This window comes from Peromyscus eremicus, chromosome 10 (assembly GCF_949786415.1).
Source record: "Peromyscus eremicus chromosome 10, PerEre_H2_v1, whole genome shotgun sequence".
Taxonomy (NCBI): domain Eukaryota; kingdom Metazoa; phylum Chordata; class Mammalia; order Rodentia; family Cricetidae; genus Peromyscus; species Peromyscus eremicus.
Window position 1 is genome coordinate 27,531,780 of NC_081426.1, and position 27,274 is coordinate 27,559,053.

The window sequence follows — 27,274 nt, forward strand, 5'->3', positions numbered from 1 at the left end:
CCTATCCTCAGGTCCTGGTTTGCTCCTTGTCCAGCCTGCCCAAACTCTGCCCTGGGCCTGAAGAACAGCCTGTCACTCTTGCTCCAGGACTCAAGCTCTGTTCTTGCTGCCACAGAACCCTTGCATGCCCTACCATTCTGGTATCTTGGCCCACATAATCTTTTCTAGAACAGATGTTACCAAGGAGCCTAAACACAAATCAGTCCAGTTTTTGCCCCATGATTTGTGCTTTTTGATCTTATCTGAACAAACTCTCCTCTCTGACAGTCATTCTACAGTTCGGCCCACTGAAAGGTGAAGCTATTAGATGTGTTCCCCTTGTTCATGAGTGTGGGTACATGTGCCTGCACATGCAGAGGACAGAGCAGAATGTCAGTTGTCTTCTTCCATTACTCTCTACCTTGTTACAGGGTCTCTCACAGAACTAGAAGCTTCCTGTTTGGGCTAGGCTTGCTTGTCAGCAAGCTCCCCAGATCCACCTGTCTGTCCCCTAATGCTGGGGTTACAGGCACATGCAGCCATGCCCGACTTTTCACATCGTGCTGTCTCAAACAAAGAAAATGTGTTTGCAACACAAGTGTACTAACCCACTGAGCCATCTCCCTGGCCACCACCTGCTTTTTACTATGCCCTAGTCTTATAACCCCAGGTCTCAGACAATCATTATTCCATACCAATCTGACCGACTAAAAATACACAGTTGAGCCCTGGGAATGCTGTCACCTAGTCACTGAAGCTCTACAGTTCTACACACAAGGCTTGTGTCTAGTTTCAACTACTTCAGCATCCACAGAGGCAGTGCCTCTTTGGTTGATTCCCAGGCTGGACCAATAGTGCCAGGCTCAGACCCTTTTGGGAATCACTGTCAAATTAGTTCAGTAGATCAAAGCCCGCACCTAAATCAGTGCAATGGAGGAAACAGGAAGCAGAACCATATACTGCCTGGCACTTTGTGTGTGCGCTAAGACTTCTGTTTAGTAATAATTTTCTGTTGCTTTTTCCTTTGTGGTTTGTCTAAAACGTCAGTACAAGTGTTGCTGGCCCAGGGGCTCTTGTCTGGGCAAAAGGGGTGGTCAGAGCTGTGTAGCCCCACCCTGCCCTCCCTACATGTTAGGGTGGCCTCCCCAACTCAGGGCCCTCTGTCCCCTGAAGACACAGCAAGGACTGCAGCCCTGCCCGCTGCCGCAGCCCTACCCACTGCCGCAGCCCTACCCGCTGCCGCAGCTCTACCTGCTGCTGCCCTCTTCTGGGTCTCCCCAGGACTGCCTGCTCCACAGAAGCCGAGTCAGGCCCTGGAGGTCATGACAGCCAGGACCAGGAGGGACCCACCACTGCTCCCACTCGATGAAGCCACTAAAACTGGTACCAGGCATGCTGGCTCTTTCTGGGATTTTTATTTCTTTAAAATAATTCATACAAATGGTTACAGTCACAAACATGATTTTAACCAAAATATTGCTAGCCTACCACATCAGCAGGACGGCACCACGCAGGCAAGGGTCTGCCAACCCCTGCCTCCCCCAGGACAGACACCAATGGTCCTGAGCACACTGGGCACTGCAAACACTCCTCAGAGGCGCTCGCGATGCCGTCTTCATTTGGAACAAAGGGGTTCATGCCAAAATTAGGAAAAACAGCCTTTGTTGTTTTTCTAAATTATTCTAAAAATAAGACAAGCAGGTAGAAAAACAATGCACTGTGTGGCATAAAAAGAAAAACGGGAAGGATTCATTGTCCTGAGAAGTGTGCCGACGGCCACATTCCGGGGCACGTTCCAACGTAGAAAAGGAAAAATAATCTCAAACTGACTTGCTGAATGCTCCCTCAGGTTTTCTTTTTGTTGACAGCTAAGCAAACAAATCCTCTGTAATGTTCTAAAAACTGTACACAGACAAGAACATTCGTGATAGAATTAGCTACTAACTTCTTTTGCTTAACGAGGAACGCAAAGGACACAGGACAGTGAGCCAGCCCACAGGACGGGACAACTACAATCGACTTGGGGACGTGCTTCCTCTTGCCCCGCCTAGTGCACGCCCGGGCCAGTCTCTGGAGCGCCAAGGCCCACACTGGATGCCACCTCTGCACACTCGGGTCCAAGGGCATGTGGCGCCCTCCACCAGGCGCCAAGGCTGGAGAGCTCCTCACAGGCTACAACTGGTCACTCGTATGGTCTCTATCCGCCTCGGGCTTGACAGTCTGGCCAGGAGAAGGAGCGTGGGGTGGGTGGGCCACGGGGGGCAGGCCGTGGGACAGGGACATGGCGCTGGGAACAATACCTTCCACAGCAGCTGGGATGCCAGTGGGGGCCACACTCACCACACCTGGAGGGTACCTGCTGGGAGAGGAGAGCAGACGTGTGAGGTCATCTATAGAGAACTCCACCTGCTGCACACAGCTCTTTCTGCATGGGGCATCAGTGACCCTTGAGGTCCAGAAAGGCTGGGGGCAGTGAGCACCTGTTCAGTGCTGGGCAGCATCCTTGCCTGGCTTCTCACTTACGAGGTCTTCCCCAAGCCCCATTCCTCGACTCTTTACTACCCTCTGCCCCAACAGTAGTTCTGCCCAGCACTCCTCTGTCTAGGAGGCTCCTAAGGCCAACCCTTGTGATCTCCTTCCCAAAAGCCCCAGGTAAGCAGACTGCACCATCCACTCAATCCTCTCCATTCCCAGGGCCTACAGAAGGGGGTATCCCCAGCCACATCATGTCCTACTGCATTACCTATTGGCCAAGGTCCAGGTTCAAGCCTCACTGTCCTGGAGGCTGTCCTCTGCCCCTGCCTGCTCACCTGTAGGCAGCCCCATTGAGCTCAGGGTGCACCACAGCAGGGTCCATGCTGGCCCAGTGGGTGGCAGCTGTCAGGTGGTCCTTGTTGACACAGTTTTTCAAGCTATCTGGGATCCGGCCTGGGAGGGTGGGAGGTACACCGGAGAGAGACAGCAATGTGGGTTAAAACTGCTGCCTCGGAGGGGTCAAGAAGCAGGCCCACAGGCACCCTTTTCCCACAACCCTGGGTTACTCCCCATGAACACCATAGGGCCCTGTCCACCTGAGAAGTCAGCTCCCAACCTGGAGACCTCAGCCCTGCACATGTGCCCTCAGCTCACAAGAGCTGACAGCCCTCAGCCTGTGGCAGCTCTTCATGTATGAAAATGATACATGTGCTACCCAACTTCATACCAAGGGACCCCCAGTGAGGACACAACCAAGTGTCACCTCCCCTCAACTGGCATAAAGCAGACTTGTCAGTCTGACAGCAAAGCTACCCACCTGTGATGGCTCGCCGGATCTCCCGGGCCGCCTCCTCTCGCATCTCAATGGACGCCTGCTCACTGTACCATGCAGCATGAGGGGTGCAGATGAGGTTGGGGGCATCCTTTAAGGGTCCCTGGCTAAAGCTGAGGATAGCACATACCCAGTCAGAGAGGTCTGAGCACTCATGTTTGGGGAGGTGCAGAAGACAGCCAGCCCTGGGATCTGATGGCCCCTGACCTGCTCCCAGGCATCTGTGAAAGGGGAACTGCAGGACCTTCAGACCTACCCCAAGGTCTTAACAACAACGGGTGGAAGGTCTTCGAGGCCTTGGGGAGGAGCCCGGTGGGTGCTTGCACAGCCCTGCCCAGGGAACAAACCCTCGGAGTGTGGGCTCTCAGACAGACTCCACTGCTAGTCTTCAGCGGCTAACCACTCAATTGGTCTGTGACCCCAAGATGGGTTTTGTCAGCTGTTAGAGCCCCAGGAATCTGCCCAAACAGGACTAGAGGCTGCATGCAAAGCCAAACTAGCCGTGGCCCCATGGTTACCTGAGGCTGGGGACCATGGACCATCATGGACATCAAGAGAAATAGAGAAACAAGCCAAGCCCTAAGCCCAGCCCATAACTGTGGCCAAGGCTGGACAGAATCTTGAGGCTCTTGTCCCCACCTGAGAACAGACAGCAAACCCTCCCCTAACCCAGCCAGCAAAAGGCCAGAGCTGAAAGACAGTCTCCAAATCACAGTCAGCAGGCTGATGGGCATAGTCCATCTTGGGGCACAGGGGGCACCTGAAGGGCTCTGATTCATGCACGTCCAGCGCTGCACCACGGATCCGCCCTTCCTTCAGGGCCTGGGCCAGCGCCTTCTCGTCCACCAGGCCACCACGGGCCGTGTTCACCAGGAAGGCTCCTTGTCTCATCTGAGAAGACAGGATGACCATGTGAGTGACTGACATTGGAGCTTCTCACTGTGGTGGCATACCCACAAGCAAATCTCACTTCCCACCACCCGGGCCAATACAGATCAGTTCTGGGAGGGGCCTTGGGCCAGGGTGGGCAGTGGCCCTAGCAGGTCCACCCTGGTGTATCATCCGAGTGAGACAGACCCGGGTGTCTAACTGCTGTTGCTGTCTTGGCCAGAGGTCCACTGCCTCCTGGGGTGGGGGTGGGGGGCACATCCTGAGGGAAGGGGGAGGGGAAGGACAGCTGCAGTGCACCTGCTTGACAGTGAAGTCATTGATGAGGTGGTGGTTGTGCTCGTTGAGACCACAGTGCAGGGTCACGCAGTCACTGTGGAAGAGCAGGTCCTGCAGGGTGCTCACACGCTGCAGCCCTAGGGCCCGCTCGATGCCGTCAGATAGGTATGGGTCATAGAAGAGGACGTTGAAGCCAAAAGCCTTTGCCCGCAGTGCCACCGCCTGGCCCACACGACCTGGCAGTCAAGATGAAGTGAGACATGCATCCCGAGGGCCTGAAGCTGGCCTCACAGCCAGGATTCAAGGGCTCTCAAATATAACTCTGCCTGTCTGCCAAAGTTCTGCCAGGTCCCTGAGGCCTCAGTCACAAACATTCAGCCAAGGCACCTGCTCCCAGGTGCTGAGGCACCACAATCAAGGGGTAGGAGCTGGCTGCCACCCTCCAGCAGCCTGCCATTGATCAGCTATACCCATTGGTCTGCAAAGCCAATACACAATCAGCTTGGTCCCCTTCCCTGACCACTGGGTCACTTATCAGACATCCTTGGAATCTCAATTCTGGCCACAAACAGTGTATGTAGGGACCATACTGGACAACATTCTCCCAGATTCATATACCATTAGAATCTAGGAGCACAGGGCTGAAGAGATGGCTCAGCAGTTAGGAATGCCTGCTGCTCTTGGAGAGGAACCAAGTTCTGTTCTTAACATCCATGTCAGGAAGCTCAGAACCACCTTTAAATCCAGCTCCAGGAGGATCTGACGCCTCTGGCCTCTGTAGGCACTGCACTAACATGAACATACCCCCCCAAAACCCCCCCCACACACACATTAAAATAATAGATATAAATCTTGAAAGAAAAAAACCAAAAAACAAGAATCTAGCAGCAGAGAGGGTACAGTGCACACAGTGTATCTGCCACCTTCCTGGCCCAACTCCACAGACCTACACCCTGTGCCCTCTGAGGCAGGCCTGGCTCTGGCATGAGAGCCACAGGCTCATGGTATGGGGATGGCTCCACATATCCACATATTAAGTGCATGCTGGATACAGAGGGAACACAGACTTCACAGTTGTTGGTAGGAGAATGCTGGGGACACAGTCTCTCCTGAAAGCATCCATCAAGAGAAAAGGTAATACCCACCAGGAAAAGAGCACTGAGGAGTCAGGCATCCTGGCAGGACACAGGGAGCCAGGACAGCCTCCCCAGGAAGTTAGTTTGTGGGAGACATAAAGGTGATAAGAACAAGTGTGAAGCAGCAGAACCAACAGGTAGGGCAGGGCCCACCAAAGCTCAAAGACCTCCCAGTGACTGCAGGATGAGGGCACAAAGGAGAGGAAGGTGAGTCAGGAAGGCTTCTTCCCAGCCTTCATGACTGAAGCCTACGAAGGAATGTTGAGGCCAGGGCCTGCCAGTCACAGGCCAGGAGGGAGGGCTCTGCAGAATCTAAAAGGAATGAGGGAAGGGCTTCTCAGTGCAGGACAGCTGCACAGAGAATGTGGGCAGTGGGACATGGAGAAAGACCTCCCCAGTGTGAGGGCGGGGGCTGCCCCGAACACGGGCAGAAGGCACTCTCAGAGAGCTGTTTCTGAAGTCCCAAAAGCTGTCAGCCAGCACCAGGCCGACTGACATCCCTAACAGCACAGAGCCGCCATTCTAGGTATAAATGTCATTTCATCTTTACTCGTCCTGTCTAGAGGAGATTTACGTACCACAGACATTGTAACAGATGAAAGGAAAACAAGCAGATTCACGGACGGCCCAGATGGTGGCATCAGCTGAAAGGACTTTTGATAGCTGCTGAGAACACGTGTCATAGGCACGCGATAAGTTTGAGAGGACAGTGAACTCTAGCAGAGAAACTGTCCTCTACAAAAGACCTGGACACACATTCCAGAGCTGGAAAAGCTGTATCTGCAGTAAAGAACCCATCAGAAAGTCTAACACCAAAGACAGAACAATGGCCAGCAGAAATGACCCCAACTAAAGCAGAAAGGAAACTGAATTTTAAGAAAGCCTTTTAAAGCACAAAAGACAATCAAGTTTGGGAAAGGAGGAGAAAAGATGTGCCATACCAACATTCAGTCAGCGAAAGCTGTACGGTAACAGTGACAGGCTGGGTGACCTTAAGAGACCACAGTAAATGACAGAGCTCTACCCCACTGTGCCTTCCATCCCATTAAGCATTGGCCATCACAGCTAATGCCAAAGGGGCAAGAACAAAGAACGGAAGCAAGTGAAATACGCTGGAGGAGAGAGCACAGTGCATGACACGTGACCCAGCGGGGTGTAGGGAAATGCCCAGAGAACCTGCAAACCAGAATCCAGGGAAACGGCAGGGTGGGTCAATATGCAAAGACCAAGTGTGTTCTAAACACCATAGGAGATTAACACACACAGACTGTAACAGTAGTTACACCAAACGCCTGGCCAGAGGGGTGGGTGGTACCTAGGTTCTATCACCAGCATGAGGCAAGCCCATTAACAAGTTTAACAAGCTCTGTGCAAATGTTCTGTATTAATCAGTACAGAATGCTGCTAAGAGAAATCAAAACATGAAATAATAGAGTCATGTATGTCTTGAGGACATGTGTGTGATTTTCAGATAGCAGTGTTCTCACAACACCACAAGGACTAAACAAAACACAAACTGATAAGCTGATTCTAAAGTGGAACTATCAAAAATGAATGACATGGCCAAGTGTGGTGGCATACATCTTTCATCCCAGCATTTGGGAGGCAGAGGCAGGCAGACCTCTATGAGTTCAAGGCCAACCTGGTCTATACAGCAAGTTCCTGAACAGCCAGGACAACACAGAGAAACACTGTCTTGAAACACCCCGGCACACACACCAACAAAAGGAAAAGGAATGAATGACTAACAAGGTTTTCCCATGAAGCAAGGTCTCTTGACCCACAGCAAAGTGTGACTGCTATTGAGTAAGGGCATTCTTGTTATAGATCAGAGAACTAGAGAGAGGGAACACACCTTTAGTTCCAGCGCTCAGGAGGCAGAGGCAGATGGGTCTCAGTGAGTTCGAGGCCAGCCTGGGCTACAGAGTGAGTTAGTTCCAGGACAGCCAGGACTGTTATACAGAGAAATCCTGTCTCAAAAACAACAACAACAACAACAACAAAAAGAGGCAGCACTAATGCTGACATTAGTGAGTGTCAGCAAAGTCCGAACTCCTAGAGCAGTTTCCCAACTAAGAATGCCAAAGCCACACACCTGCTTAAAGAATGCCTTGGTGGTCTCCTGCCTGCTCTGTCAAGTCACTCCACTTCCGTTAAATCAAAGAAAAACAGTGTCACATGCACAAAGAGACATGTCTAAACTTGTTCACAGCAGCTTCATCTGTCCAGTGGCTAAACATATCAACAGAACCCTGTCAACAGTAACAGCTCCTGAGCAAGACAGATACGTGGAGAAGACCTGAAACCTTACGTCTGTTGAGGGAGCACAGACCCAGGGCCCTGCTCTGGGGCTCCACTTCAGCAGGACTTAGGAACCTAGCAAGCTGTGCCAGATGGAGCACAGAAACTGCAGGCAGGGAGGGCTTGCTGCAAACAGACAGGGCTGTCCCAGACAGAAATACATCGTATACTCTGTGAAAGAGCAAAGGATGTTTCAGATGTTATGAGAGGCCAACAGCCATGGGAAAGTAGCTGGTACATCCGTTACAGAAGCAAAGCTTACAGCCCACACTGCCTATGTGCCCTCACTGACGAACCAAGAACTAACTACCATGTTCCACATGGGGGACAGCCTCACCAGGTAGAAGAGAAAGGCAGGAGATACAGGGACACTGGGGACACATGCTCATCTCCCTTCCAGAGGGAGGCCAGTGTGTGGAAGCCAGCCTCAGACCTCTTCTGTAGTTGGTAGACAGCATTACATAGGAATAGGGGTTCTCAAGGTAGAGGGTGCAACAACTCAGGAGCCTTTGCTGTGCCGAGGGGACAAAATTCACCCTCCTTGCTTGTGTAGACTGTACACTCACACACAAACAAGTATGTTCACATGTATAACCACATCTGTGTCATCTACACCATCCACATGGGATACATGTCACCATCCATGTATCGAGCCCTAGGGAGCTCTGGGGTGGCTACAGTGGACAGCTTGACACAGCGGAGAGGACAGCAGTGTAGGCCAGTAGGTAGTCAGTGGCAGCCACGTGGTCCACTGGACAAACAGGCATTGCAAGACAGCTCCCCAACACTAGTGATGGAAGCAGAGGCAGAACCACTCTAGTAAGGAAAGAGCAAACAGACTACTGGAGGGCAAGACCTGAGAGTGGGGCTGCCTGACCACCCAGACCTGCCAGTGACACCCCTGACCCTCACCCCACCCAGGCTTATCTTTCTTAAATCCTTCAACACATCTTGGTGCTAGCCTGAGGTAGGAGGCGCTCTCTTATCCTATCTACTGGACAGGGAGGGCACATTCAGTGCTATGGAGCACAAGCCCTGCTGTGCATGTCCACCAGGACAGCAACAACCACATCCCAGGCCCACCTCCCCCTGTAACTGAGGTGACCCACACACACTTCCCATCTCTTGCTCCTGGCAGCAGGGCTGAGGCAGGAGTACAGCACAGCCAGGGTCAGCCAAGGGTAGGCTGCCTGGTGACAAGGGAGCCCCCAAAAGTAAAACTCTAGCACAACTTACTGTGCCATCTCTAGGGTACACACAACAGAAGGGTACTCACAAAAAGGTGACGGCTGTGAGAACAAGCCAGGGAGCATGGGAACCAACTACCACCTTAGCAGGGCAGAAACAGGCCGAGGGCCATGCCCACTCAACTACTCCAGAGCTGTGGGGAATGAGTGTGTATGCAACTGTGTCTGTATAGACTGTGAACACAGCTGTCTCCATGTGTACACTATGTCTGTTTAATCCACATGTGACGCATGTTACCATCAATGTGTGATGCTTCCTTGTGCTCTTACGTGACCTCTGTGGATGACACCTATAAAAGATAAAGCCTGGTGTCTCTGGCCCTGCACCTGGACTACTTATCTGATGTCCTATCCTGGGCTGAGGACAGCAACACAACCAGCAAGTCCTTAGCTTTATGGAGTGGAAAGGTGGCAGATGGGCATAGGTTATTTGTGCTGAGTCACAGTGGCTAACGCACCTAGTCCAATGATGCCCAGGGTCTCTCCACGGATCCTGGCAGCTCCTGAAGCCACCTCTCGGATCTGCTCTACACTCTGGACCCGAGTGCCTTCCCGGAGTGCCTGATGCAGCCATGTGGTTCGTCGGTACAGGTTCAGGATGTGGCACAGGGTGGAGTCTGCCGTCTCTTCCACAGATGCTGCGGGCACATTGCACACTGCGATGCCTACAAGATATGTGGAGACACATGTACTAGGCCCATAGACTCCTGTCATCCAGTCAGAGCTGCTACTGCCAGAGCATACCCTAGGGTGGTGCTTCAGCAGTAACTTTCAGAAGACACATCCCACAGCCACCTAGGAGACTCCATGTCATTGGGCATACTCAGGCCCGTCCCTGCAGCCTTGCAGAACACAGATGTGAAGGCTACCTGCTACTACTCTCTGTTCCCTTGTTCTATTTCAAGTGAGTCATTTCTGGAGGGTGTGGGGGTCCTGTCTTGGTTCCTCCTTGTGTCAGGTACCTTTAATTTTTAAGATAGTTTCCAAAAATGTCCTGTCCTCACACCTTCATAGGAAGCACAGGCAGAAGCATCCCGCTGGGATGGAAAATAGAGTTGGGAGCCAAGGCCACTTGGAGGACGGGCTCATGGCTGGGATGATGGGGTCCTCCTCTGGGGACAAGGGCCAGGGGCAACCCAAGGCAGCATAGACTGTCAGCTTAGTGCCTGAGCATGGGCCCTTGGGAAAATTGGGGCACCATGGTTAGGGGAGAGAAAGCTCCATCTGACTTGCTTGCAGGACAGTGGGGGTTGGTTGTGGAGCCCTGGAGCCAGGCCATGCTTGGCCTGGGAAGTCCTAGGGAACTCGAAGATGTGATACGTGTAGTGTCAGCAAGTGGGGGCCAGTCAGCCCCAAGTTGTGCCTTGGCTTTGGCCCTTTGCTAGTGTGGCCGTGGCTGCTCGGGAAGGTTAAGTGTCCTATGATCCAGATGGGGAAGAATTGGGCATTAGTGGCTTCAGTAGCAGCCACCTGCCCACCCAGATAACTCAGACGAGGAATGATCAGGGCATTTGCCTATCCTCTGTCCTGTTTGCTTGTTAGCTGCACTCAGAAACAAACTGTACCCCCACTCCGAAGACAGATGGTAAGACCCACCCCACTCTCCACAGCTGAGTCTAAAGGAACCAAACTTGGACTAGCACTGGGCCATCCCCAGCTGCAAAGTGGAGCCTGTGAATTCTAGGGACTACGGAGACAAATGGTGGGGCCCTGCCCAGGGAGGGGCAGGTCAGCCATCAAGGTTTTGGCCCCTGTGGCTTGCCAGGGCAGCATGAACTAACAGAACAAGACTGACTTTCCCACCACACTACTGAAGTTCTCAGCTGTCCCGTGGTTCCCAGACAGGTCAGCTCTAGCCTCCCTCTGTAGCCTTAAGGGGCAGAGGAGCAGAATGATGTCTACAGCACACTGTAGAGTGCAGCCCTGCTTTGTCAGTGGGCCACTAGCACAGCAAACAGGCTACTCTAGAAGGGCAAAGGAGGGCTGTGCTGTTCAATATAAATTCACGCACAGGTACAGATTTGTGCACGTGTGTACAATGTGAGCACATGTTGCTTCATGTGTATATATGCATGGCTTTAGCACACATTCCGTTTTCTGCTGTCTTAGGAAGAGGGCAAGGACCTCTCTGACTGGCCCCTTGTCTCAACCCAAAGCCTAGGGCCTGGTAGGTTGGAGACAACAGAGTGAGTGAAATCACACCCCCATCCTGTGCTGTCCACCACAACCTGCCCTACCCAGAGCCCCAAAGCGCCTTTAATTCAAGGGGCAGTCCCAGCTCTACTGATTGTCCAGTAGAGCTGGAAGGTTAAGTGAGACATCTTGGCCATGGGAACAGGGACTTCAGAGCTCCTACCTAGATCCCCAGCTGACTTGATGTCAATGTTGTCAAACCCACTGCCAATTCGGACGATGATTCTGAGGGCTTTGAACTTCTCCAGATCTTCTCTGGTCAGTGTGATGGTGTGGTACATCAGGGCGCCCACAGCCTCATTCAGTACCTGCATTAAGGGAAAACAGGCTGCTTACGAAGCTTCCAGGACGCACCAAAGGTACCCAAAATGCTGAGTGGCCAGCCTCCAAGAGAGGCATGGGAGAAAGAAGGAACACAAGGGAAGGTACTGGAACACAATGCAGGGGCAGCTGTGTTCTCTCAACCGTCTCAGACAGAGCAGCATGTTACCAGTAGAGCCTCAGCAGAGAGTGTCCAAGGGCAAAGACTAGCAGCAGCACCTGCAGTCAACCAGACTCTATGCCCCAAACTACAGGGCCCAGTCCACACCAGTCTCTGTAGAGAAGTACCAAGAGGACCAAGGTTAACAAACATATCCAAAGGCACTTGTCACCTGGGAGTGGGCAGGGCCAGCCTTTAAAAGAGCACCACATCCTGCACGAGCCAACTCCACCTGTCCCCATCCACACTGGTACTTCCTGCTGATCTGGTTGGCTGTGGAGCTAAGGTATTTTTCTGGGGCGGAGGCTGCTCCATGTGGAAAGGCTAGTGCAGCCTCCCTTTGCTACAGCTACACAACCTCAATAGCCAGGTGCATGACCCAAAATGCAGACAGTTGTCACTGAGGCAGAATGGCCTCATCTGTCGCAATGAACCACAAGGGTGGAGATAGTAGCCTTTCCACTCATGTTAGGCCCAGGAGCATCTAGATTACTACATGAGGAAGAAACAGCCAGGTGCCGAGGGAAGATCGTAAGAGGCTGAATGGAGGGCCTCTAGAATGGTGGGGTGAGTAGCCCTGAAGTCTATAAGCTCAGGGCAGGACTGATGGCTGCCCTTGGCTTCAAGGGAATCAGGGCCACATATACTACTTAGACCTGTGTGGGAAAGTGGGTACCCATTTGACAGCGGAGAGGCATGGAGAGCCCATGTGAGAAAGAGTGAGTGGGGAATGGGCAGCTGAGGCAGCACAGGGGGTAAGTGTGGGCTCCTGGGAGCCCACAAGGGAGGGAAGATTTAGATAAGTCCTTGACAGCTTCGTGCTGTATGGACTTCAGATGGGCAATCACAAGCACAGGCAGGACCTGGACAGTTCCACAGAACAGGAGAGGCTGAGGGACATGGGGACCAATCCCACACAAATGATTATTGCTGAGGCCCATGGCATGTACAGCAATGTGCAGACCAAAAACAGACAGATCTCAAGGTAGTATTGGAGTGGGTTGTAGTCAGGGACAGATTTAACACCTGACAATAGACAGATCTCAAGGTAGTATTGGAGTGGGTTGTAGTCAGGGACAGATTTAACACCTGACATGGGTCCCTCACCACGTTGGGAAAGGGTTGGCTGGTATGACATTTGTTGCATGTCAACATGTGTGTATGGACAGCCAGCTTGCTTCTTATCTTTAGCACTTACCCAGGAGAGTATGTCTTTTAAAAGCATGTTTCCAATGTCCTACAAATGTGCCAACAGGGAAGGGTGAAATCAAATCATCTGGACCTTTCACGGCACTGACTATTGCCAGTGCTGACTCCTCCATGATAAAAGCCAGTGTGTTTATTTCCTTGAGTTAATTTCCTAGAAAGGGAGGGTCCTCTGAGGTTCTAGAACCTGTTGTCCAACTGACAATTAACTTCCTCATGTCACCACTGAGCTTTCTACAACTAAAAACACAACCTACTGTCCATCCACTACTGGTGCTTGAATTTGCCTTCCTGGGTGAAATCTGCCTGTCTATGTTTCTCTGTGAATTTTTCATGGTGTTTTTTTTTTAATACCTAGTATGAAATCACCTGGCTGCAGGACAAAACCATACTAGGGATGGGCTTGCTAGGTAATGGGCGAGCCAGGCAGAGTGCCACAGTCCAGGTCACCAACAGCTGTTCTGTCAGCCACAGGTCTACTCCCCATATACCTCTCCTATACTCTCCTTAGTGTTTCCAAGGAAGTCTGCTGAAGGTGGGTGCTCTAGGCCTGTCCCCTTACATTAGGCCTCCAAGAATACCCTCTGCAAGCAACCACCCACATATCCCTATCCACCAGCTATGTGATCCCAGTGACTTGACCCTAGTGTACTTGGTGTCCTCCATACCATGGGTCCCAGATGTTCACAGCAGGCATAGCATACAGTGAGTGACTAATGCATCCCAACCATCCTTGGATGGAAATGGGCCATGAGTGTACCCAGTAGCAGCAAGTTCTGAATGGAGCTCACACCCCAAACCACACTGAGGTTTCATGGTCAGGGCAACACTGGGTTCATTGTGCCAACCTCCCTCTGACAGATCACTGAAGCTCCAAACCACACTGGATGGTTTTATCACCTATATGCATAGGAACAGCTACCATGTGAAACTGCAGCTCTTCCCATCTCACCATCAAGCCTGATATTTTTCTGCTGACACAGTCAAATCTAGGCAGAGCAGACACTGGCTGAATCCTCTGCACACTCTCCAACTTCACAGACACCAGGGGGCTTTGCAGCTACTCTTCTTCACGGAGGAAAGTGGCATCCAGGCTTTCAACTGTATCGGGGATTACCTGACCACCTGGAGGTGAACTGTGAGTTTTCAAGGGACCACAGAGGGGCTTGCTGTGGTTGACAGAAGCAGTGCTTCTCTGGCCAGCTTTCTGCAAGGAGTTCCTTTTCCTGCTGACTGGGAGGGCCTGAAAGTCTTACATGTGACCCTTGGGCCAGAGCACAAAGAGCAGTGCCCACTTGACCTCACTGAATTTTACCAGTTTACTTTCCTCGGGGTCTTGAGCATGCCTACAGATTCCCTTCTAGACCTGCATGTCTTCTCTGTGTAGATATGTAAGAAAGGTACCCTTCTCCTGCTCTTCAATTGCCGCCATCCAATCAGAACACCATCCCAGCCCGTAACTTAGTTCACCAGCACTCTGTCCGTATACCTGAAGGCCACACACATTCCTGGGTCCCCTGATCTGTCCCATCAAGGCACTAACAATGAGTCTCAGAGTCTCAGTACACTCTGAAAGGGGGAGCTGTTGGCCAATGGCAATGGACTCCTGCACAGTGAAACCCTCTTCTCTCAACCTCTGTCCTGGTTCCAGATGTGTCTGCAACTTGAGCCCAAGGTCAGTGCCTTGGCAGTCTGCTGGTGGCATGAGACACTTCTGCCCATTCATTTCTCGTACATCTTAGTTGCAAGGGACTTCCTCTGGCCTGGATGTTCTGCACCCATGGGTCATCTCCAGTGGGGATTGCCCGCTGCCCTAAGCCCTTACTCAGCACATGCTGGGAGTGGTGTCCCTGTTACTTCTTTTTCCTCCTGGGCCCATGTAGTCCTGAGCTGAAGGTCATTTGGCTGAGAAGTTGTACAGCACCCAGCCCAGGGGTGTTCTGAGATTCCTGTCACAAGTGACTTTCCCACACCAGTGGGCATCTCCTAGCCCCTCTCATAGTCCTCCTGGGTCCATGGCAGAAGAGCTAAGGTCTCTGGGAAGTTTTCTTCATCGTGTTCTTCACTGACAGTGTAACATTCTCATCTGCAATGTAGACAGTGACACTCAGCCAGTTGTGAGGACTTCCTGCTCTAAAAGGTGGAAATCCCCACATAACAAGGATATATAAGACAGTTACTTCCTTTCCACACCTAGAGACAGGTGTCCCACATGTTCGGTTACATCTTCATAGTCATTAGGGTACCAGACTCCGGTCTTGTGGCTGTGCCATTCCCAGTATATGGCTTCCCTCTTATGGTACAAGGTACCTACCCAAGGCTTCAGCCATCATATCTGATTTCCAGCCAACAGAAAGAGGGAAGGTGATTTCCCTCAGTGACATCCACCCAAGGTGATAGGCACCTGTGGGTCATCTCTTTCCTGAGACAGGCAGGATCTGTGGCAGGATACAATCTGCACAGCCATATCACCAAAGGGCGCTGGGGGGCTGTCCAGTTTGGGCCTCTGTGAATCAAGCTGCCATACCTTCAAGTACAGATGACCATGAGAATGCACGTCATGTGCTAGGACAAAGGCCCCCAAGTATGGCTGCCAGAATGCTGAGAGGTTGTATAACAATATAGAACATGCCATGCCTCAGGCTCCAGGCCCTTCACTAACACACTGTTTCCTAGGTTTGGGGAAATCTTCCAGCACTGTGTCCCCAGCTTTTGCGTCTAGCTCCTTCGCTCTGAGTTCTGGGTTCTATTAACTTGCCTACTCTTTGCTCCCACTCTCCTCCCATTCCCCACTCTCCCCACAAGGCCTGAGAGTCAGGACTTCCGATCCCTTCCTGCCTACTACTATGCCCTAAGTGGTAATTCTCACTTTCAGCTTTGGTGTCTGGCAGCTCTGTCTTCTAGTGCTCCCCCATACCTACTACACGACCCTCAACAAGATACTGTCTCTCTCGTGGCTGAAAGCAGCCCACCCCCCAGTCAGACTAGGGCTCCCACAGGTGAGCAGCTCTATTTTCCTCACAGAGCCTTGCCTCCTTGTAACTGAGTATCTACGGGGCAGTGACAAGTGTCCCAAGACTACAGACACACAGAGGCCGGGCTGGAATGACTGTCCCAGATGACTTCGCAGCTATTGGGGAGCAGGGCTGTAGGTCCACTCTATGCTAAATCCCACGCCTGGCAGACCGAGAAGGCTGGGTAATCGGCTAGGGGAAGGCACATTCAGATATGAGTTTCACTGCCCTCTGGGTCTGAGGCACCATCTGCAGTGGGCCAATAGCCCACCCTCTGAGGCCATGGTGCCACCAAGAACAGAGCCCACCACTCCTCCCAGAGGAGCAAATCTCTAAGCTAGCCAACCAGAGCATCCACAAGAGCAGACGCCAGGTCCCTCCTGGTTGCAATCCCTGAAGCCTTTTTAGGTTTGTTGTAAAGAATGTTTTCAAGCTGTCTCCAGTGCAAAGTCTGAACTGGCTATGACACAAGCAGAAACCAGATGAGCACACTCCAGGTTACAGAGGAACCCAACCGATTTAAGCAAACATCAATCCCAGAAGCTGCTCAGAGCTGTTAGCCACCCGGCAACAAGCTCTAGGCAGGTACCGTGGGTGAAGGTACTGTGTATTTCAGGTAGCATCCAGCATGGTCACTGGCAGATGCCCACAGTTCACTTCTAATGAACTGGCTGTGATGTAAGAAACCAAGAAAATACAGAGTAAGCCCATCTCTACCTCCTGACAAGGCCAGGCACAGTGACAGGCCACACAAGACCACGTGGTATTTAGACCTACAGTGGCCAGAGGCCAAGGAGCATGACTAGTGTTGTGTGCTGACTCGGACTGCAGCCCGAGGTTGCATGACCCATGCTCTGGAGCCCCCCTATTCCCCCAAGAAACTTGGCCAACTTATGACACTACCTTCTCATGGATCTCCTGTGTGGACTGTGCATCACAGAAGGCTACTGTGGCCACATCCTTCAGGATAGGCATCTCCACTGTGCAGTCCCGGCCATCCAGCAGCGCCACCAGGGGCCGGGGGTGCATGGGCCCGTTCATGATGGGAGGTCGGACGCCTGCAAGAAAGGAGCAGAGCACTTAATGCCCTCAGCAGCTCTAGTCTGTGACCTAAGGACTGTGCTACCCACTAGAGCTGGAGAGATCAGCCCTGAGAATTTGCTTTACTCGGCATCTGTTTACACAGGGCTTTGTAAAAAGCAAATTTAAACTGAAGAAGGAAATGGAGTTTGCCATAGCTCACTGATGACTGAGTGGACTCAGACCATCAAGCTCTCGAGGGCACAGGACCTGAAATCCCTGGAGACCCTAGCAGGGCAGTGAGACAGGAGAACAGAGGAAGTAGGAGACACCTCAGCCCTGACTTCCTATAGCCATAGGCTATCTTGTCAACACAGAAATGTGCAGATCACAAAAGGATGGGATTCAGGAAAGTGCCTGGTCACTCTTTGCTGCCTAAAGCCACTGTGTGACTGCCCAGAACCCCACAGAGACCAGTGATTTTAGCAGGTGACTCGACCCTGATATCATTCCTAGTGGTAGATTCCAAAGGCCAAAAAACTGTGACCGTAAAAAAGGGCTACCACACTCTGAGAACCTACCTCCCAGATGAAGGTGAGAAAGAACCTGAGGCCTGGAGTACAACTCAGAAGAGCACTTGCCCAGTGAGTGTGAGGCCCTGGGTCTGGTTCCTAGCTCCACCAAAGCTTCTACGGATACGAAATCAGCTTGTTCCCAACATGACACCCTAGACTAGACCCCACTTGGGGCCAAGTACAGTACCAAGGGCTTCACAGGTACACAGCCAACACAGCAGTCCCAGGTACTGTCTGGCCACCTTGGGTAGGGCAGCAGACACCTTATGGAGACCAAAGGTAGCTCCACAGTAGCAGGCAGCACCAGGCAGGGCCTTGTCCAGCCCTAGAGCCTCCAAAAGAGTCAGCCAAGAGAATGGACCATAGAGAAGGCACAGTGGGGGTGGAGGTAGGCGGATGGAGGACAAGAAACCAGTCACCACACAGTCCCCCACTGAGCAGGCCAGAGGTAGCTAGGCCTGCAACAGCTGCTGACTAGCAGCAGCAGCCTGTGAAGTTCCCAGTCACCTTTCTTGCCTCTAGGTGCAGAGGCTGCCCCAAGCTGCCAGTGCCAAAGAAGTGCCTCAGAGAATCCATGTCACAGAAAGGCAATGCCCTAGGGACTATCACACCCATGTACAGCAGGGCTGGTGGACAATCACTCCTGAGTGCTTCCAGGCCTGGAACTGGATACCTGGGTGGTGACATCGGTCTCATTGACCACCCAGAGATAATGGAGCTGCCTTCTAGACAACACTACGCCCAAGGACTCCAGCTGTGGACCAGAGAGGTGTTGCTACACAGAGCCTGTCCCCAGTGTCAATGTGCCTATGAGAAGACACAGCTATACCCTTCCAAGACTCAGTGGACCCAGACTTCAAGGTGGGGTCTGCAAGGTCCCGGGTTTGGCACTTGCCTATCCCTCCTTGACCCCTGTGGACCACATCCCTAACTACCCTTGTCACCGGACAGCAGAGGTGGACAAACAGCAACAATCCACTTGTCCTCCAACTTGGACTTGCCAAGTGGCTTCTCTCACATGAAAGAATTCCTTCTTGTAGCAGGTAATGGACTTATTACTATTTTAACAGGGTTGATAAACATCTACTTTTCTCATTCCCCAGCTTGAACAGCACATTCTGTTTGAATGTGGCAAGCGATGCCCATGTCCACAACTCCTCTAAGATGACCAAGCAAGTCCTCAGTGCACAGCCTGAACCTCCGGCCTAGGAAATGGCCTACACCTCAGGGAGGACCTGCCCAGGCTGGTGGAAGCCCACCCTCTCACCCTATAAACAACGCCTCAGGGAGGACCTGCCCAGGCTAGTGGAAGCCCACCCTCTCACCCTATAAACAACGCCTCAGGGAGCACCTACGGATGCGGGTCTTGCTAGGCTGGGGTCTGAGCCTGAATCTTCATCTAAAAGATGGGTACGACCCCCAGATTCATGTGGGAGAACAAAGACCAAGCCCTCTAAAACCGGCGGGCTCGTGGTGCCTCCTCTCCATGCACAGAGCTGCTCCAGTGTGAGGGTCCTCCAAAGAGACCCATCTAGGAGGTAGACAGATCTAGTAACTGGATCCATGCTAAACAGGAACACTAGTCCAGGGCTGAGCTTACTTAAGAGCCTTTCCCAGGCGGAAGACAGAAAGGACAAGAAATCCCTGCTCAGCCTAGCTCAGGACCTCAGGTCTGCATTGGGGCATGCACAGCCTCGGAACTGATCCTCAAGCTTCCTCAGGTAAAGCCTGGCCTCAGCACCTACCTCCATACCCTCGGGATACTTTTCTAACAGAAACCAACCCCTAGCACAGTAGCTGGATGACCGCTGACCAAGGCGGCCTGCAAACACCAAGCACATTCCTTAGGCGTCCCACAGTCCTCAGCCACAGGTCAGCCTGCCTAGCTTATGGCAGTGCAGCCCACGTCCCTCCTGTAGTTCCTTTGCGGATGGCTTCACCTGGCACCCCCTACCAACCTGACATTGCTTAATTGGGGCGGGGTTTCCACGACCATGAATTCGCCTGTCCAAAGCTTTTTGTCTTCAGAATGCCCAGGCCGAACCGCGTCCTGTCACGGAGCCTCATCCCACGTCTTATTGTCTCCAACCAAAGCTCTCAGGCTTCTGCTCCACAGCAGCCACTGAAGCCTGCGTCGGGTTCAAAGTCTTACTAAAAATCAAACACAAGAGACAAGTTAAAATGCCATCAAAGGCCAGCTAAAACTCAGACTCTAGGAAGCTTCTAGAGAGTGAAGCTTTGTGCTACATCCTCAGCCCTGTCCGGTTACAGCTGCCAGAAGACCAACTGGACAGCAAGGCACTCACTCAGAGTTTGTGATTCCAGGTTGGGGCAAGCCCCCAAGTCATCTAGAAACAGCTCTATGGTTGGCTACCCCACCAGACTTCTGGCTCAGCCCAGACTCCACAGTGTTATCAAATTGGGAAGTAAAAGCAGCCAGCACTGGGTACATGGCCACACAACCGCAGAAAGGAGCCTACCAGCTTCCCTGGGAATCTCTCCTTTATATTTACATTTCCTGACATCTAAGGCTGTCCCAACCATGTCCCAACATGGATCTTTCAACAAGGCTATCAGGAAAGCTTGTCAGGTGCTGGCTTTCCAGCATTCTAACCAACTTCCTTCCCAGTCCCTGCTCAAAGCATCCCTGCACCAGCTAACAGTCAGTCACTTGGTTCACCTGTAAGTGCTGCCCAGCTGTGTTGAAAATGTAGGCCCTGGCATCCAAACACATTTTGGCAGGCCCTGTAGCCCAGAAACCTACGATACTACAGGTGAGCACCAAGCCCAACCTCTGAAGCGTGTCACTGAGCAGCCAAAGCCCTGGTCCCTGTTCTTAGCATGTGAACCCCACACAGGGCCAGCCCCTCAGTTTAGCTAGACATCAGGCTGGCCAGGATAGAGCCTGGCCTTGACACCCTTCAACACCACCAAGAGACAAGACCACTTGTCAGCTCAGGCTCTGGAAGCTCATCCAGAAAGGCCACACGTGGCCACCAATCCAAGGCAGGTGGGGGCCTCAGGACCCTGCACCCAGTGTATTTGGGGGACAGCTCCCTTCAGAAGGCTCACAAACGTTTTCACAAGTTCTCTCTGTGAGTTCCCAGCACACGTGCTCAGTGATGGCTTCCAGGAAGGACGTGCCCAGCCTTGAGGAACACCACAGACAATGCAGAACCAGTCAGTAAAGCAGCAACAATGCCCTTGAGTCACAGTCCTTCCCGTGCCAGGCACCTGCCACAGGCCCGACTCTCCCCTTAGTAGGTGCCATGATAGACTTTCCCAGCAGAGGGCGCTAAGGTGCCACTGCAGAAGGAAAGGACCTGAAGTCAGGATGCTGGAGCTCTGACAGACCTGTGGCAAGGAGTGTTTGTTCCTTGCATGGATCACTGTGTGATCTGCAATAGCAAAAGCAGCAGCTATCTGGGCTGTGGGGACTCAGGGACCCTGTCTCAAACTACCAACCAATAAAAATCCAGGGAATGGCCAGCACTTCTCAGCTAGGACCAGATCCCTCCTCCCCTTCAGCCATCCCCCATCCTCTTTAAAGGTACCCTGGGAAGGGATTCTGCAGCAACAGAGGGAATCTCCTCCAACTCTAGGCACAGATCTCTCTGGGGTACAAGGCCAGCTCTACTCCCAAGCAGCCCTCTCTGGTGACAAAGCTATCCTATGAGCTGGTCCCTACCCACTTCCGGAGGCCAGAGGACAGAATCTGGCCACTCAGATCAGGTGGAGGCAGAATGTGGAAGTGCCTGCTGCCTGGCAAGAATGGAGCTGAAAAGTAAGGGCAACATGGAGTAAGGCAGGCCAAACAGCGCTCCATGAAGCTCCAGGACAGGCACTGCCAAAGGTATGGGTAAAGCACAGCAGGACGATGGGATGGCATGGAGGGGCGGTGTCCAGGAGAAATAAGAGTGTCACAGCCAGCGGGGACCTATATCAAACACACTAGGGAGGGCACCGAATAGAAACCATGATAAAAGGCATGGATTTGCCACCAAGACTCATTTTCAGTAATGTTGGTCAACTCTGTGTGTCTGTCTGCCTGTGTGTGTTACAACAGATACCGCAGGTCTTGATACCTGAGAACACCTGCCCATTTCAGAGCCAGTTGGGAACACTATCCTCATTGGAAGAACACAGGTCGTATGTAATATTCCAGCTTATTAGGGGCAGCCCCCCTCCCTGCCCTTCTTAGTAGGACATCTTCCCAATGCTGTAGGGTGGTCAGGCCTGGTAGAGGACACAGAGGTCATGGAACTTACAGAAAGCTTCACTGGAGACTTGTCTCCAGACAAAGCAGCCCTGTGTGTATCTCCACTGGAGACAGTGGCAGGAAGAACATCACACAGAACTAACAGCAGGGACAGCAATGCCTAGGGAGAGGTAGAGATCTTTCTGGGTCTCCACTATCTATGCCTCCCTGTGAGCTACAAAAGCCATACCCCTGGCCCATACAACATCACCCCAAGCCTGGCAGATATTTCCTTGAGATACCCAGGCCAATGCAGCCCTGTCCCTCAGTCTTCAAGCTTCTACACTGCCTAGAACACAGGTCTGACACTAACTGGAGGACATGCAAAGACCTAGGACCTCACAGCAGTGAGGTCAGGTAAGGTTGACAGGAGACCACACTAGGAGCTTCAACTTTACAGGAAATGAGCATGTTTCCTAAAGACACCACCCCACAGTCCACAGCCTGAGCTCTGGGAAAGATGGCCCATGTTTATGGTCCTGGCCTTCAGCACCTAAGGGAAAAGGGTACTGCGGCTGCCGCAGGAATGCAGAAAGACTCAGGAGGCTGAGCATGTCTACCACACAGAACTCATTGAGTCACCGTTGACAGTGACTGTGAAGATACAGAATGCAGACCCTGGTGCTGGCAGGCTTCCAAGTGACATGGCTGAACTACAAAACCAACTCAACATAAACTGCTACTTCTCTTATGTAGCAGCTTACATCCCAGGGCTTGGAGGCAGGCCATCCTGCCCAGCACCATACGGGCCAAGCCCTCTCCTGCTACTAGCAGGATGAAAGCTGGTGTACAGGTACTGCCATGCAGCAAGGACCCCAGGACATTTCTGCTTCACACACCATGCCAAGGAGCCACAGGGCCATGAGGTAACATGGACAGGGTTCTACCCCAAAGGGGTCCTCAGCAGTACCTAGGTCTGAGGATGAATGTTCACAGAAGCCTGTTGCCAGGTTACACTGCAGGGCACGCATCACTCTAGTTCAAAAGGCAGGCAGGAAACAGTGGGTTGTTGGAAGGCTGGGGGCAAGGGACCTGATCCTACCTGGAACCCTGAGGGGAACGCTGAACCTCTCTGAGCCTGAGGCCCATCTGGAGAGAGGGTAAACCCACAGCTGAAACCCAACTACAGGCCCACAGGGGACAGACGAGAGACAAGAGGCTAGAACAGTGTATGACTGAGGTCCCACCAAGAATCGACAGGCTTCAGTCCATATTATGTACGACTAGCATGGCACGGAGCCCTCAAACATCTGTGGAAGCAGGCTGACACCCACAGCAGGGCCATGCCTGACCAAGCTCCAGAGTGGAGAAAGGGCAGCGTCAAACCACAGCTGCCAGCCTAAATAGAAACAAGACAAGGAAACACACACAGTTCCGGAGAATAGTATCACCCCATGCTGTCCCTGAACTTGGCACATCCTACAGCTGTTACCCCATGTTGTAGATGAAACAGAGAGATCACACACGAGCCCAGGCTCATATTCATGTCCACGGCCATCGTTCTTCCAAAGACCATGCTGCCTGAGGACTCAAAGATGTTGGCCCACTCTATAGCAGTGGACCTAATGTCCTGCACGCCAGCTACACTGAGGTAGGCATCCTGTACACTTATGTTTATGACGGATACAAGCTCTGATTCTGGAAATGACAAAGCAGAATCATGAGGACACATACACTACCTGGGGGAAAAAAAAACACGTGGTGTCATCTTGCTGACACCCTGGCTCATAGGGTTTACCTTCCTGAATACTGGACAACTAAACTTCCTTTTTCCTTCCTAGAAGGCAAATTTGTCCTAACCAATCACAAATTCATCAGGACAAGAGTCATGGCCTGGAAAGGTTTGACAGGCAAGGCCAGGATGAAGGCTGTCCTCTTGATTTCTGGAAGGCAATGGGCTGGGCCCGCCCTCCACACACCCCACGGGAAATTCTGGCCTATAACCCTGAAGGTCTGGGTGCAGAGCAGCTTTCCACAAACACACACACCCATATACACACATAGGCCTTCAGGGAGTTACAACTCCAAAACGGTGCAGTCTTGGGGGAGGGGTACCCACCACCAGCCCCGGATAGAGGGCAGGCCTGGAAGCCCTTACCCTGCCACACCCTGAAACAGGCTGACAGGATCTGCGAAATGGCCTTGTGTGATAAGAGGTGCAGTAGGCCATCACAGGGCGCCTCCCTCCTTTCCTCCTGCCCACAGTTCCGTATTTCCTGCTGGCAGCACACGCTGCAAGGATTCTTCCTCTGCCATCTTTCAGGCCATGAGGAAGAAGGCAGTGTCCTTGTGAGGGCAGAGATGGGTTCAGGCCCTTTCATTATTAAGGTAGAAGAGCCAGAGAGGGGGACACCATGGGGCTCAGGGGCGATGGGCAAAAGCTCCTTAGGGCTCCGCAACCTCTAGGCCGCCCCGCCCGAAGGTGGGGTCGGCCCCACTGCGCCTGCGCCAGGCTGCGCGGCCGGAGAACGCTGCCAAGGAAGGACTGCCCTCCACGGCAGGACCCCTGTGGTTGACGGACTTTCACAAATGAATAAAAAACTTAAGTGGTCCAAGGCCAGGGGCCAAGCGGAGCATCACTAAGTCGCCTGGAGGCGTGATGGGCGTGTATGCCACCCATGTTCGCTCAGTGCCACCTTTTGAGAACTGCCCGCTCTCGGATCTGCCAACCCCAGGCCCAGGCGGGATCTGCAAGCTCGTCACTCCGGGAACACCTAGGTCCCGCCCGGATGTCCACGGGAAGGAGTCTCGCGGGGTCACGGACCAGGAATACAAGCCCAGCTCGGTCACAGCCTGGGTCGTAGCACCACCAGGCCCCTTTGTCACCTGCACGGGTCGCGAGCGGGCAGGGAAAAAATAGGGACGCGCACTCATGTGCAGCAGTTCGCGCATGCGCACAGCCCCGTGGCCACACCGCACCCCCACCACCCCCCTCCCGCCGGCGCGCTCACCGAGCGCGCACGCGCACTCGCACACAAAGCCAGCGCCGCGCGCGCCCGGCCGCCCCGCCCCCGCCCCCCGCCCGCAGCCGGAAATGCGCGCGCGCGGCCTTACCGAGCGGCAGGCCCTTGTTGAGCAAGTGCGAGCTGCCCATTGAAAGGCGCGGGTGGCCGCGGGCCCCGATGAGTCCGGCGCTCTCCGCCGCCGCGAGCCCTGCGCCTGGGGCGGCTTCGGCGCAGTCTGCTGCTCCGCCCGGCCGCCTGCGCCCGGCCGCCGCCGTGCCGAGCCGCCACCGCGCCGCCAGCCGCGCTCCGACCGACGAGCGGGCGGGGACACGCGGCGCGCGCGCGCGGGCGGGGCCTCGGTTGGTCTGCTGTTTGCCGGCAAGGCGGCGCGCTGGACGTACGCGGGCGGCTCAGGGGCCGCGCTGCCCGCCGGCCCCGCGCTCGGCCCCCACCACTCGCGCCCCTCCCAGGCTGGGTCCCCTTCCTGGACACGCCCCCAGCTGTTCCCGCCCCGGGCCTCCCCTCCCCTGCGCGTACCCGGGACTGCGCCTCTGCCACTCCTTGGCGCGGTGACCCGGGCCGGAGCCCGCTTGGTGGAGGAGCCCATCCGCGTGGGGCGCTACCGGGCTGGTTGCCGCGGCCTCAAGCGGACAGCGAGAGGGGCGCACCCGGCCTGAGTACGGCTCGGCTGGAGCTGGGGCCGCAGACCCAGGACCAGGAGCTGGACAGCGCCCTAGCCGGGGAAGGTGATCTGAGTGGGAGGCTGGCTGTTGCTGGGACTGTCAGGCAGGCGTGGCAAGTGATACCACTTAGCTGTTCAAAAAAAAAAAAAAAAAAAAAAAAATCACGAAAACAGCCCAAACTATAGGGTGCTGAAAGCCATCTTGTTACCTACGTCTTTTGAAAATCAAATCTTTCAGAAAGGTGGGCAGATCCAGTGACAGATGACAACGGTCTGGGCGTCTGTTTACAGAACAAATGCTTTGAAAATACCTTCCAGTTCTATCCCTTAGCAGACATGGATGGAGAAAAGGATCTAACAGGTGGACTTTCGAACCTGCTACCGTACTTCCTAAACAGACTAAGGGCTGGGGGAAGGCCAGCAAACATACACCTCCCCTTAGTCCCCACCCGCAGCCCGGACTGCTTCTTCCAATCCGCTCCAGTTTTCTCAGGCAGCAGGTAACTCCCTAGAGATCGTCCAAAGGGCTCCTCCCAGTTCTTCCATCCTAGCATGGCAACTCCATGGTAGCTAACACCTCCCATTTCTTCTCAGCCGGCCCAAATTCTCTTTTCTTCTTGCACAGTGCGACCAGGGCCACCACATAACTCCATCACTGTGAGGGATTGTATCAGGGCCTGTTTAAACCCCTAGGGCCTCCCATTGTGCTAGAGGAAACCCAGGCTTCTTGTGACCATCAAACTGACTTGGACCCATGTGCCTGCTGTAGGAATACTCTTCATGCCTAGGCTGTTCTCCTACCCCAGGGACAGCCTCTGCCGGCAGGGGTCTGCTCCTGAGTATTTGAAGTGGAGAGATGTGGAAATGGACAGGGGGTTCTGAACATTCCCATCCTAAGAGAGACCTTACGAGTTTATGGTTGCCCAGAGGCACCTGCACCACCTGCTTCTGAGAGAGGAGCTGGTGTCTGTTGGGCTGCACTCCACTCTGCTCAGCATTCCTCAAATCCTGAAGCCCCGAGTCATGATCCTGGTGCCAGCCAGCCAGCCAGCCAGGCAGGGAGAGAGTGTGATGTTCCCCCTCGCCCTGATTGTCTCCACCCCAGGCCACAGAGTAGACTGGGTACCTGGTAAATGGACCCATCCTGCCGGCCTCACTCAGCTGTCCACCCTCTGGCATAGCAGTCTTCTTCCTGGGAGGACAAGAGGAACCACCCCCAGCTCTTCCCTTATTGGAAAACACTAGGTTTGCATCCAAGGAATGGGCCTGGTAACACAGCTCTTCTTTAGCTTAATGAAATCACATCTGTCTGCTGAGGCTAGAGGATACTCTGTACCCAACCAAAGAGACCTATGGAGAAACAGACTGTTCCCAAGGCACTACCCTGTGCACAAGCCCTTCTTGTAAGCAAGTGGAGACTCTTAACTCTGCTGTTCTCAACTGCTGTTCAGATGATTACATAATTTACAGAAAATAGTGTGGAAACTGGATGGGGCTTTAAGCATATCCACTCTAAGGCAGAGTCTAGGCTCTAAGGAGGTCGCCAGTGTAATGCTCACTTCCTCTCCTGGTCACCAAGACATAGACACCCACATATCTGTTGAGCACCTGGGAAGCATCTGAAAGGTTTAGGGGTGGTGTCCCAGTCAGTGAGGGCTGGTGGTCCGGAACATGTGGAGCGCTGGAAGAGTAGGGAGCAGCCCTGCAGAGACCCAAGAAAAGAACACTTCAAGAAAATGAACAGAAAACTCAAAGCCCAGATA

The 27,274-nt window shown here is 53.3% G+C and overlaps 1 protein-coding gene across 3 annotated transcripts; it reads right to left on the bottom strand.

The window, feature by feature from the left end:
- Window positions 1-1,375: 1,375 nt before the first annotated feature.
- On the bottom strand, window positions 1,376-25,072 carry Ctbp1 (C-terminal binding protein 1). 3 transcript variants are annotated; one of them, XM_059275677.1, is made up of 10 exons: window positions 24,939-25,053; window positions 19,585-19,777; window positions 16,935-17,089; window positions 11,494-11,638; window positions 9,596-9,802; window positions 4,475-4,689; window positions 4,047-4,177; window positions 3,272-3,399; window positions 2,790-2,907; window positions 1,376-2,338 (listed from the first exon to the last, which is right to left on the bottom strand). In XM_059275677.1, exons 2-10 carry the CDS (start codon window positions 19,589-19,591, stop codon window positions 2,152-2,154), a joined length of 1,293 nt encoding a protein of 430 aa, XP_059131660.1. In that variant the 5' UTR covers window positions 19,592-19,777; window positions 24,939-25,053; the 3' UTR covers window positions 1,376-2,151. The 3 variants fall into 3 exon arrangements, with proteins under 3 accessions (XP_059131660.1, XP_059131659.1, XP_059131658.1); XM_059275676.1 differs by lacking the exon at window positions 19,585-19,777 and having other exon boundaries at window positions 1,376-2,335; window positions 24,939-25,072; XM_059275675.1 differs by lacking the exon at window positions 19,585-19,777 and having other exon boundaries at window positions 24,939-25,071.
- Window positions 25,073-27,274: the final 2,202 nt, after the last annotated feature.

Excerpts from the sequence above, each read along its gene's own strand:
- Ctbp1 (XM_059275675.1), bottom strand. The coding sequence starts at position 24,978 with ATGGGCAGCTCGCACTTGCTCAACAAGGGCCTGCCGCTCG. Across the intron at positions 4,690-9,595 it reads CCTGGGCATCATTGGACTAG|GTCGTGTGGGCCAGGCGGTG; the intron begins GTGCGTTAGCCA and ends CTTGACTGCCAG. Across the intron at positions 2,339-2,789 it reads CTCAATGGGGCTGCCTACAG|CAGGTACCCTCCAGGTGTGG; the intron begins GTGAGCAGGCAG and ends CTCCTCTCCCAG.